The sequence below is a fragment of the Rosa chinensis genome, chromosome 4, assembly GCF_002994745.2.
Source record: "Rosa chinensis cultivar Old Blush chromosome 4, RchiOBHm-V2, whole genome shotgun sequence".
NCBI classification, from domain to species: domain Eukaryota; kingdom Viridiplantae; phylum Streptophyta; class Magnoliopsida; order Rosales; family Rosaceae; genus Rosa; species Rosa chinensis.
The window spans coordinates 30,828,480-30,841,625 of NC_037091.1; the positions used below are offsets into that span (position 1 = coordinate 30,828,480).

General features: G+C 34.2%; 2 protein-coding genes across 2 annotated transcripts; one reads left to right on the forward strand and one right to left on the reverse strand.

Moving 5' to 3' along the window:
• The first annotated feature begins 1,036 nt into the window (after positions 1–1,036).
• Positions 1,037–4,733, forward strand: LOC112200648 (probable glutathione peroxidase 2). Its single transcript, XM_024341666.2, has 7 exons — positions 1,037–1,201; positions 1,721–1,797; positions 2,810–2,871; positions 2,963–3,081; positions 3,172–3,339; positions 3,430–3,470; positions 4,400–4,733. The coding sequence occupies exons 1-6, from the start codon at positions 1,058–1,060 to the stop codon at positions 3,460–3,462; spliced, it is 603 nt and encodes a 200-aa protein (XP_024197434.1). The 5' UTR covers positions 1,037–1,057; the 3' UTR covers positions 3,463–3,470; positions 4,400–4,733.
• Positions 4,734–6,210: 1,477 nt separating this feature from the next.
• On the reverse strand, positions 6,211–11,297 carry LOC112196424 (pentatricopeptide repeat-containing protein At5g65560). The gene is made up of 2 exons (XM_024336773.2): positions 9,448–11,297; positions 6,211–7,528 (listed from the first exon to the last, which is right to left on the reverse strand). The coding sequence occupies exons 1-2, from the start codon at positions 11,210–11,212 to the stop codon at positions 7,467–7,469; spliced, it is 1,827 nt and encodes a 608-aa protein (XP_024192541.1). The 5' UTR covers positions 11,213–11,297; the 3' UTR covers positions 6,211–7,466.
• Between the last annotated feature and the right edge of the window lie 1,849 nt (positions 11,298–13,146).

A 13,146-nucleotide genomic window follows, 5' to 3' on the forward strand; every position in this document is an offset into this window, starting at 1 on the left:
ATTGATGTTTTTAAATGACCATATTGATTACTTATGTTACAATGTTACTTATTCAGAAATCTATAAAGATTTATTATTGTTACCTTTAAAATTTAAAGGTAACAATAATAAATCTTTATGGATTTCTTAATATGTTTAAATAAAATTTAAACAGATGTTAAGTTTAAGAAATCTTTATGGATTTCTTAATAAAATTTAAAAGTTTAAATAGATGCATATAAATATGTTTTATATTATTTGAGTTCTCATCCACCAAACACAATGTTGATTAAGTATAAAATTAAGAGTTGAACATTTAACCAAAACTATATCACTAGTTTCTCTCCAATGGTGGAACTACAAAGTTGTCATTAGAGGGGTCAAACAAATTAACAATTACAAAGTTTTTTCACCCGTGATGTTTAGAAAATAAATGGATTAATTGTATCTCTTAGAAAAAAGAAAGAAAAGGAAATTAACTGAAAAAGGGAGTAAAACTATCCGTTTTAAAAACATTTAATACCATTGATTTTGCAATTCTAAATGTTATGGCTTCTAACCTCATTTAATTACAATTTATTTAAAAAAAAACTTAAATTAGATAGTTTCTAACTTTATTCTTGTACTAAATTACGAGGCCATGTATAGAAATTTGTTGTGTTTATCTAACTATTTATACATAAATTATCCTATATAAGGAAAATATGACTATTTTTTTCTTTATGTTTAATGCATAAATGTCTGTTTTGGTCATTTAACCTACCTATAAAATCTAATTTAATATATAAAAGTGATTAAAGATGTGTCCGATCAGAAAAAAAAAAAGTGCTTAAAGATGTGTATTTAAAATTTCTCATATTCTTTACGTGTTAAAGTTGCAAAGAGAAAAAAAGAAAGAACATATTATTTTGTGTTAACGTTACAAAGAAAAAACAAAACAATGAATAGAAATGGAGAAAGTTAACTACGGCAATGATGGCAACCAACGATGAAACGATTTTAATGATACCACCAACCAAAAGGAAACAAGGAATATAGAAATGTCAATGCTGTCTGTATTTATTGACGACCATATCAAATGTTACGTTTCAAACTCACCAACTGTATCTCTCTCCTCTTTCTGGGCTTTGCTTTCTTCTACTACTATTACACAGATCAATTTTCTTCTTCTCACACTATGGCTGCAGACAGTTCCAAATCTATTTACGAATTCACTGTCAAGGTACTGGTTTTTATATATATTTTTTTCATATATATTTGCTCTCTGTATAAATGGGATGAAAGATTTGAGATGTTTATTTTCAAGTTTATTGGTTCCGAGAAAACACAGAAGTTGGATTTTAGTTGTTGCTTACTTTGGTGGGTCTTCTCTGTTTTTCAGTGAGGCACTTCTAAAAGTAACTACTGTTCTGATTCTGTAGTTGATTTGGACTTTTGGGTTGTTGTTTATTTTATTTTTTTTGGATTATTGAGTGCTTGAATTTGTAACAACAAGAAGAAAAAAAGAAAAAAGAACAGGGTTTATGAATAGTTCCTTCAATGTTCCATTGGTGGTGATAATTTTGGGCGAGCAAGCTTTTGGGTGTAGAAAGAATTTGGCTTTTTTGTCTCAATTTTCTGGGTTTCACTTTTGGTTCATGACACCTTAAACTGTGCACTGCGAAATACTTCTGTACATGTTTTGCATTGTAGTTTGTGATGTGAACTGAATTAATTTGTATACCGACGGACTTGATTGCAGGATATTCATGGAAATGATGTAAAGCTAAGTGAGTACAGTGGCAAGGTTCTTCTGATTGTGAATGTTGCTTCAAAATGGTAATTAACTTGCTCTGTTGTGTGGATGAGTTTCTTGATATTTTCGTCTCTTCTTCCATGTAGATCGTTACGGGTTTCATGTTTGTTTCAATTAAGTGCTGATAAATTGGAGTTAAATGGATACAAGTGTGGAAATCTATGATACAAATCTTGCGTCTCAAACTCTTTTATGGATCTGTTTCCCTGGGTCTTTGGTGAATCTACCCCATAGTTTCTAATAAACAAACCTCCTTTCTGGTTTGTGGACACAAATATGGAGAGGATTATAGAGGGTTTGAAATATTCGTAATTTTTCTGTACTTTTGACCTGTACTTTTGCAATTCAAGGGAGAGATTGGGTACTTGCAAAAGTCTGATCTTTGTTATGCTTGCTAAGATTTTCGTAGTTTTAAAAGTACTTCATGGATGTGTATGCTTGAGGTCCTGAGTTTGAATTCCTTCTCTCCCAAAGAGGAGGAGATGAAGATGTGAAGAAACTCAAGAGTCTAGAGATAAATTAAAGAGGTCTTGGCAAACACCTGGCATGTCTATAACTCGTTTTCTTTTGGTATAAATGTCAGTGGTTGACTTGTTTACACAGTTTAGTTAGTGAGAATGTTCAAAAAAATACCTGTAAAGGAACTGAGTTCCTTCTCATGAAGTGATAGTGAGGTTCCCCTAGTAGGTAGAAAATTTCATCTGGCATTTAATATCTTTATAGAAAAAATTCCGTTGGAAATGATCTTTACAGAAGTGTAAGAAGTGATAGTATCTCAAAGTCATTAGAAAAGAAAAAATATTCAATCTGGCATCATATGTCCATCCTGCAAGCTTCAAAGGATTTGGGTAGTAACTGTACATGTTTTATTTTTTTATGGATCATGAACTATACATTGTAGATGTTGCCACTCAAATCTAAGTGTTCGACCTGTAATTGAACTCTATACCTATGTTCTTATTATATTTTGCTAGAACTCTATAAGCTCTGTTGTTTCTTTATTCTTAAATTTTTTTTATAATTGAACTTTTGCAGTGGTTTCACACAATCCAACTACAAGGAATTAAATATTTTGTATGAAAAGTACAAAAACAAAGGTCTGTGACTACTTGCAGAGAAATCTCATACATTATTTGAGTGATGTGTTTCATTCTTATCCTTGAGGCTTCGGTTATCTTTTTATGGCAGGTTTTGAGATCTTGGCATTTCCTTGCAACCAGTTTGCAGGACAAGAGCCAGGAAACAATGAGGAGATTCAGGAAGTTGCATGCACGAGGTTGAAAGCTGAATTTCCAATATTTGACAAGGTAATCTTTACAATTGAATTGAGGAACTAAGCAAGGAAAGAAAAGCTCTCACGCATGAAATATTAATTTATCATATGTTGCCTATTGTAGATCGAGGTGAATGGGAAGAATGAGGCTCCCCTTTACAAGTTCTTAAAATTGGAGAAAGGTGGTCTCTTTGGAAATGGCATCAAATGGAACTTTACCAAGTTTTTGGTAAACAAAGAAGGGAAGGTCGTGGAGAGATATGCTCCTGTGACAGCACCTCTCAAAATTGAGGTCAGATGTTTTTATTTTTTTATTTTTTTTGGTTTGAGTCAATATGGTTCTGATGATAATAGCTCACCTATTTTTCTTTTGTCTGTGCAGAAAGACATCCAGAATCTATTGGAATCTTCTTGAGTATCAAGGTCTGACGTCTTTCCTTAAGAAAGGATTAACTAGTTAGTTGCATTAGTGTGAACTTTTTACTTCCTCTTGAAAACAATTTTTAGGTACCAACATTTGCATCCCAAATCTTGTGTGTCCCCGTTACCACATATCATCATTGCCTATGAGAGCCTTTCGTTGATAGAATAGTTCAAATTATTTTAAATAGAAGTATGGTACTTGCAGGTCCTCAATGGTACATACATAATATATGGGACCTTAAAGTTAAACAATTAGTGCCTTTTGTTGATAGAATGGTTCAAATGATTTTATATAGGAATATAGTACTTGCAGGTCCTCAATGGTATATACAGAATATAAGGGACCTTAAAGTTGAACAGTGAGATCCTTTAACTAGTTTATGTTTTGCTTACTGATTCCCTTCCTAAGTAAAAGTTTCTCAAGAAAATCGAATGGAATTGAAGACTTAAATTATCTAATGTTTCATTCTCTTCTTTTAGATATGCTATCCTTGCTGCCCTTGACTAGATTAACAAGCACATAAATGATCCAGATTTTCTATATATGAAATTTGCGTTGACATATGGTTCAGAGTTTCACTATAGTTATGAATGTCCAAATTCCATTCGGATCTCTTCCATAATGTAGTTATTCAGATCTTCCACTTTTGACAAGCTTTATATCATTAGGTTTGCATTAGTATTGTATTATTATTACCCTAAGTATGAGGTTAAATGCTTAATACTACTGTATTTACAATTCCCCAAGTGAAAATGCATTTAGATTTGTTAAAAGTAAATCCATTCTATGAAAGGTCCTCAGTTAGAAAGGATTTCTGAAAGGTCAATTACAGTTTAAATTGCCATCTTGCTTGCTTGATCTGGAGATATATTAGATTTGAGAAACTTACATCTGACTCTAATCTTCTTCACATTGATTGATGTTGCAGGATGGCAGAAAGGGTTTGCTATAGCAATTGCAGCAAATAAAATGAGTTTGGGAGCATGAGCAAATTGCGAGTATACTGTACTCTAGGAAAATATATATGCCTTGGTTGTTGGATACTACTAATTCAGTTTCCTTAATGATGCAGAGGTCATGTTTGTGTGTAAAAGTAACAAATAAACTTGCTTCCTGAATAGGACTTGTTATGGGAATTGGGAAGTGAGGGAAAAAAAAAATAATGAGACAAGAGGTACTGTGCCGTACCCGCATTCATATTGTATCGTAAACAATTGACAATGAGCAGACTTACATTCTGGGTTCTTGAAGCTCCACAAATATATTATATACTTTCCATTAGATCTGATTTTTGTTTGCTTTGCTTGAAAATGTTTGATATGAGAATTGTTATTCAAGGAAATGAATTTTTGGGACCGTTATGGTGACGGAAGGATGAAGTGTCGCAAAACAAGGGAACGCTTGCCTCTAAGTAGTAAAACCGTTGAGCTTCATCTACTAGTTTGAGCTAGAGTTCCTTTTATCATAGATTATAATGATTCATAAATAAAGAGATTAGCTATTCTACTCCAAAGCTGCAAGCCTAAATTGCAGCAGGCCGTGCACCAAGCAGTCTCTGTCAGAGGAAATAAGGTAGAGAGTCAGTGGGACTGGGACTTCGTAATCAAGCCTTCTCTATCAGATGGGGAAATAATATGTTGGAGACTGGAAGACAAGTTGCTTTTATGTCCTTGGTTGGACCTTTGGGCTATGCTTGGCCTTCCTATATATTAGGAGGTGAATTTGACCGATATTACTTGTATTATATTATTGTTGATTGGATTGCCAGGATGTTTTTACTAGGGGAGTTAAAAAGAGATGAGAGGTTGAAGTTGCAATGTTGGATATCTTTACTCTATAGAGTATAGACAATTTGGAAAGCCAGATGTGATGGTCTCTATGTACACTCTGATCTAATTCTGAACCAATTGCTGTCATCCCTGGAGTTTCAGCTGAGATTACTGAGTTTTTATCTACTGCCCATCATCAAATGAGATAATTATGTCCTTGAACCAACTGACACTAAAGGGTAGCCTCTGATGGATGGTGGAATTAAACTTTAACATTAATGGAGCCATAACTTGGCTGGCAATGGCTTTGTAGCTCAAGATACAAATCGCAAGAGGCACATGGTGATATGAAGTTAGTTATGCTATACAAGCTGTGACTCTAGTTATGCTAGTACCTGGAAAGTTGGTGAGCCATTTTCCTCTTCTCAAAGAGATTAGAAGTCATCAACAGGATATTAAGCAATGCAGGTGGATCCTGGTGCACAGTATTGCCAACACAATGGCGAATAGGCTTTCTGTTCAAGCCAAAATGAGGCTAGCTTGGGATGTGAAAACTCGGTGAACCACCATCATCTTCTGGTTATTGTTATGAAACGTGTTTAGAGTTGTTTTTCTCTTCAGTCTTTTGCATCTTTTGCTGCCGCTTTTTCTGCGTGTTGAATGAAAGAAAAAAAAGAAAGAAAGGCTTGCTCATGAAACTATGTGAAGTAGTTAGGATATCTTTTTACTCTAAAAATAAAATAAAAGGGTTTCTTCTGGCATAACAGAACCAGATCCGTATTTTCTCTTCACTCCCTCTGGCAAATAATAAAAGTGGATGTTATGAATGATGCGTTCAAGGGATAGATTTAGATAATTTAGGGGGATGATATCAGAAAGAATGTTTGATTAGAGCAAAAGTATCTGTAACAGCCTAACAGGTTCATGTTGAAATTAAGAGTACTTGACTACCATACATGAACCCAAAAAATCATGAAATTGAGACTATTACCCAAGAGACGATTCAGTTTATAATTACAAGAAACCACTGGCATTTTTTCTTTACAGGAAAATGAATTTAACTAATAATGGGATGAATGTAAATGTACAGAACAGTGGATAAGAAATCCAGTAAACAAAACACAAAAGTCAAGAAAAACTAGCAAAGCCAACAACGAATAAGTAATAGACCAATCCCTCAGTTCTGAGGAAACTGGTTACCAGAGCCGAGCTCTATCTTCATTCCCTAGCAGCTTCGAAAATCCTCTTGTTTCTTTCCACCCAAATAAGTAATAACCCATAATATAGCCATATAGCCATCTTCCCAAAGAGCCACACAATTAGTTGCAACGACCCCCCAACAAAATCTACCAAAGCAGCCTTTTCCCAAACCGTGCGCTAAAGCAATTGGACAATGTAAGTAATAGATGGTTCCTGCTCATAGCTCCAGCTTTACAATTCACAGCAGTAAGGAGAAAGACAAAGTCCTCCTCTGCACTACTCCGGCTATTAATTTTTCCATGAAAAGTATTCCATAATAACACCCGTACCTTAGGAGGTTCTTTGGCCTTCCTGCAAGGGAGTAAATTGACTAAGAGTGTGGTTGTCTGCCAAATGTTTCCAATAAGATTTAAAGAACCTCTGGCATTCCCTATACATCTTTAACAATGTCTTGATATCCCATTCCATTGGTGTCAGAATATTTGTACTCGGTTTGGCTGCAATAATTTGGTCATGGACTATCCCAATCCTTCAAACCTTTCAGCGCTTACAGATCGACTGCAAAGCCAATCAATATGGCCTCTCGTCCTCTTGCCTTGACCACATCCTCAACTGTTCACTTTGTTCTCCATTGCTAAAGGTGTTCAAATAAAGATCTTTTAGGATTTCCCAGTCTTATAATCTTTGAAACTCAAGCCGAAATGGAGACCACAAGATGCTGAACTCTTTACGGATGAGTAAAATTTTGATTTACTAATCAATTCATGACAGAAGACTGCAACTCCAGATTGTACACTTCTATAGCCACAAAGTGACAAAAGCATCAGAACAAAAACTTGAATTTTGATAACTCACTTTGATGACAACCATGTTTGGTCATGATAGATTTGATAACAGTCTACTACATACTCAACATACAGCAGGGTGAATGCCAGCCAACTTGCCACACAGAAAGATGAATCTTTCCTGGTATGTTGTCTCCATGTTCTTTTCAGAAAACTTGGGTCTAATCCTTGTTTACAGTGATCACAGCACAACTTCATTGCTGGTTTGATCTTTCCTCGCTCTTCCATTTGTCTGCATCATTGCTTTATAATGCAACATGGGAAACAAAACAGAATTAGACTAGCTTCCAATACCAAATTGATATTGGAAATTGGTTTAAAGAGATGATACCAAATAGCATAAGGCAACCAAACAGTACAATAATGAAACTAGCTTCCTATACAAATTTATAAACATCTTCATTCCACTCATTTGGGTCTTTACCGAGGAAAAAAACTCAATGGCAAACGTATCAAATGCAACGTTTTTAGACTAGCTTTTGATAAATTGGATTGTTAGAGACATAGTTGCACATGTAAAATTTGCAAGCATCAGGGCAAGACAACAGGGAGAGATTTTAGAATGCGAAGTGTATATCACTAAGCACCAAGAAGATAAGAATTGTAATTAGTACATCCTTTTTCCAGGTTCCTCTTCTAATACTCTCGGGGTGTTATACTTTATAAAAAATAGAACAAAGACAAGATGAAACAAAGTTATGTACATATACAGACTTGATTTATAAAACAGGGTGACATACTTTAGTTTGTGGTAACTTTCACAGATTGACAGAAAAGCATTCCTCGAACTGAAGATGAAACTCAGAAACTATATCAGGAGAGCCTGAACAAAAAGGCTTTGCCCTAAAGAAGTTTCCATGTCCTAGCTTAACAGAGTGCCTAGATACATCATTTCTTTATATTCTATATTTCAAACCAAGAGTCCCTAAACATTTTTGGAAAGAAGTGTTCTGTTTAATGATTTTGCAGCATGAGAACTATTGGTGAAGCAACAGAAAACAAGAGGAGGAATTATCTCATTGCTAGAACAACGATGATTTATCTCAAAATATGCGATCAACCAAAATTCAGAGCAAGCCTGAGATACATTAGCCACAAATCAGCAAGCCTGAGATACAATATGCATTGACAGAAAGAACAGAAAAGACAATATGATGACTCAACCATAAGGTACTTGCACTGCATTAGCTCTCCAAGGTTTCAGATTTTTAATGTGAACAAGGCACACTGCCATTTTTGTTAGAAAACAAAGGGAACTAAAATATTAAAAAAAAAGAGGAGTTTTCATGTTATATCTGTTGGAACGTGTATATTGAGCATTGACCCCAATCATTTCTTCTCTTATGTGTTTGAACGTGTATCAATCTTTTCAGAGACTAAAAATAATGTGTGCTGCTTAATTAATCACAAGGCTTAGCCTATGCATTTTGGGGCTCAATAACATAACCAAAGTACAATATTGGGTATTAAACCTACATAAACAGCAGCATAGAATGAGGTATGCAAAACCTAAGCGACAATTCATGCAAATCCATTTAGCATATGTACGCATCTGCATGTGTGTGTGAAGTATACGAGTATACAAAAGCAAGTCTCTCTTTCTTTTTGCCGCACCAAAAGGAAAAGAAAATTTTTTCAAAAGAGCTGGCTACAGATAACTTGGCTTCTTCAGTAATACTAATATGACACCTAATTAAGGATATGGTGCAATTTTCTTGTATGAACAATTACAGTGGTTACTTGAATTTGCTTCTCTCAAAAACTTATATCGTTAGTCAAGTAAATCTAAAGGATGACCAGAACCATTGAAGATTGCAACATAAACTCATAAACTCAAACAAAAGCTGCTTAATTAGAAAGAAAAAAAAGAAAAAAATAGCTGTCATAAAAGATTTAGCTGAAGCTAGTCTAATTAGATAGACTTTGAACAAGAAAGAAGATGCATATATAGAAAACAAATAGATTCCAATTACATTATCTTCTGCTTCAGGTATAGCCTATATTGAAACCTACTTTTCTTTGAATTTCGTCTATGGCTAGGATTCGACATTTAAAAAGTGTATACACAGATGCTACATGCATGGAACTGAACGAAGAAAGAGTAGGCATTAACAAGGTAAAAGGCTAGATTTAAAATAAGAAATCAGAATTTTTGAACTCACTCTTCTTTAGTTGACGGTGGAAAATACTTCTGTCAATAGGTTCATTGGTAAGTTGTTTCTCCTCATTGTTGTCTATGTCATCTATCGTCTGTAACAAATCCTGAGCTATTTTTAATTTTCCATACTTCCGAAATGCATTCTTAAAAGCATCTCTCGCATAAACTGGTGGGTAAAACCCCTTTTCAATCATTGACTTTAGCTTCTCATACGCATCCTCTAATCGACCATCTTTGCATAGCTTCTCCAAGATCTGGGTTTCCAACTTCCTTTCTAATTTAAAACACAAATCCATTTGTTCATTTTCTCTCAAAAGTTTATCCACTAAGCTATAAGTGTGAAATGGCGCAGAGCAGCCCAAACCGAGCATTTCTATCATTAAGTCATAAGCAGCTTTCCATTTTCCAGCTTCACAATACGCATGGACCAATGCAGAATAAGTACAACTATCCGGAAGACATCTCTTCTTGTTCATTATCTTAAAGACACTTTCAGCACCATCCAAATTTCCTAGTTTGCATAGCATGCAAATAATAGAATTATAAATACTCAACTTTGGCTTCATGCCCTGAGAGAGCATCCTCCCATACAAATGACTAGCCTCCTCAACACAGCAGTGTTCACACAATCCCTTCATCACAATACAGAAGCCCTCCTCAATGCAACTCTGCTTCCTACCCTCAACAGCCTTCAAGACCCGAACAGCCTCTTCCATTTTTCCCAGTTGACAAAGCTCTGATAGAAGTCGGATTATGACAAAAGTACTAGGTAATAAGCCTAGTTTATAAACTTCCCAAAACACTCCAAGTGCAGGCTGGATAGCACCGCTCTTTTCATGCACATTTGGAACCAAAATCTTAAACGGCCTACGAACATGTTTCACTCTTACTTTAGCAACAGCTGCTTCTTTCGCACTCAATAAACACAACTCTCCAATAAGCACATTCACCGCAGACCTAGTAGGAACCAAACCAGTCCCACACATTTCACCAAAAACTTCAACAGCAGTCTCAAATCTACCAAATTTACACAAACCAACAAGCATATTACTATACGAATACATATCAGGGGACTCAATTCTCCGAAAAACTGCAAGCGCAAAATCAATCAAATGCCCAGATGACTCCTTCTTACAAAGCACATAAAGCACATTATTGTACACAAGATTATCAGGTTTACACCCAAATTTAGATTCCATTTCTTCAAACACGCAAAGTGCTTCTTTAATCCTCCCCTGCCTACCCAGAAACCTAATACAAGTCGAAACTGTTCGACACGAAACCCGACCCTTGTGCAAGGACACTGTCAATAAAAGACACTTGATGTCATCAAATAGCTTCCTCCTACCTAAGAAATCAGCCATGTACTCAACCACACAGTCATCAAACTGAAAACGCATTTGAAACCCAGCCCAAGAAAAGAAGTCCAATGTCTTTCTCCTTCCCAGCTGCTTATAATTCATCAAAACTTGAAGCACCACTTCTGAACTCAACTCGTGTTTGAAACCACTCAACAAACTATCAACATGGGCGGTTTCTCTAGAAAGTAAAGAACATACTGAATTGACAACAGAAGCACTTACTGGGTCTGAAGCCTGTGGGACTCTTGTTCTTGCAGCGGGTTGTTTTGGGATTGTGGAAATCTGATTTGGGGTTGTGAAATTTGAATTGGGTTTTGAAGAGAATGGTGAAAATGCTGTAAGGGGTGTGAGATGCTTGAAGAGAATTGAAGAAAGAGTGAGAGCGCCATGTTTGGATGTAGACAACATTAAGGTGAAGTACGAGAAGGTCCAGAAGGGAAATGGGTTTAGGAATCACAACCGGTTCACATTTTTCTGAAAAAACAAAGGCGTGGGTTTAGGAATAACCGAATAACTATCTCGCACGGTAAGCTATTTTCTAAATATAAAAAAAAAAAAATTTGGCCTGGCCAAAATTTATAGGCCAAAATTGAGCTCGGTAGTTAAAAGCCGAATGCTGAGCCACACTGTTTTTTTTCCCTTTATGAATATGTATTATACATTTAAGAAAAATCAATATTTCTATATACATGTGTTATTTATAATGTTACTAAATAAATAAATATCAAAATTATATCCTTGTAAAGATCTTGTTGAGATCTTCAATATGAGTCCAATATTTAATATGTTTAGAATTTTTAAAATAAATGTGTAATAATTAATTTTTATGATATACTTATTTCTATTTATGTAATTGATTAGTTTTACTTATGGAATTTGGCCTACGGTGGCAACAATGTTTTTTGTTGATAGGCAAAATAGGCATATTTAAAAGAATATTATGTTTTTGGTCTATCATGGGTCGATTCAAATTGATTATAGTTATTACCAACTTCAAAATTAAAGCTTTCGGTTTCAAAATTGAGTTACCAACTACCAACTAAAAAAAAAAAAAAACTACCAACTAAAATTTTCACTTTTTAACCATATCTACTAATTTTGGTATTTCGGTTTTCAGTATTACCAACTAGTTCTTTGTAATATAAATTAAAATGAACAATACTAGATTTTTTTTAAATTTTATAGTCATAAATTTTGTATCATCTACTTATTATAACTTTCTTTTGTACATATGACATCAAATTTTAGCAATTTTCAATAAAACTAGGTTATTTAACCATCTTTGACCAGGTTACTTAAAATACATGTACTATTAATGTAGTATATGTAGTAATGTTCATTTACTAAAACCAAACCAACTGCTTTGGTAAGTTTCGATTTCGGTTTTATCATCTCGATTACCAAAAAGCCAGTTTACCAAACTTAAATATCGGTTAGTATTTGGTCAGTTTGGTAATTACCAAATCAAGTGGCAGCCCTAATCATGGGAGATGTTTTTAGAACCCCAAATTTGCTCACTTGACTTCCTAATTTTTTTGTTAAAATTAAAATTCACTTTTACCCTTCAGAAGACTAAAAGGAAAAAAAAAATTAATGAGTTGATTGGTTGATTCTTTCTTTCTCAGTCCCTTGATTTCCTCAAAGAAGAAGAACAATGAATCCAAACCGATTAAGCAGACTGGAGTACCTGTAAAACGTTCTATCTTCCTTCAATTAAGATTCAAAGTTATAATTGCGTTCAAAAACTTATTTACATTCCCACAATATACCAGAAGAACCCATTATGATATTTGATTTAGAGTTCCAGTTATTTTTATTCTAAAAACATTTTAGACTTTTCAAAATTTGGTGAAGTTTACGACGCCAAACACTCAAGCTTACATTTATATAAAGAGATATGGGTATGGTTAGATTTTGGGTGGTTCTAGTTTGACCTCCAAATTTGATATTTGGACCTTCAATTTTTTTCAATTATTAATAGACTTTGTCAAGTCATATGAAAAGACAAATAAAGACAAAGAGAGAAAAATGAATAAATAAAAACTTTTCTTACCTCCTCCAAATATAACATTCAATTAAATTGTTTTTTTTTTCCTGAAATTTCCTTATATTGCCTATATAGTTTTATAATTTACCTAAAACAATTAAGTAAAAATAATAATTTCTATACATGGCCCATCATTTAATACAAAATTAAATTCAAAACAATCTGATTATGAATTTTCTTAAACTAAATTAATTGAGTATTATGATGATCTTCCTACCCAAAACCCTTGAAATCCCAACTCGATTAACATCCTATGCAAGCGTAAATTTAGTCGACTTTTTCTCTGCTAGGGTTT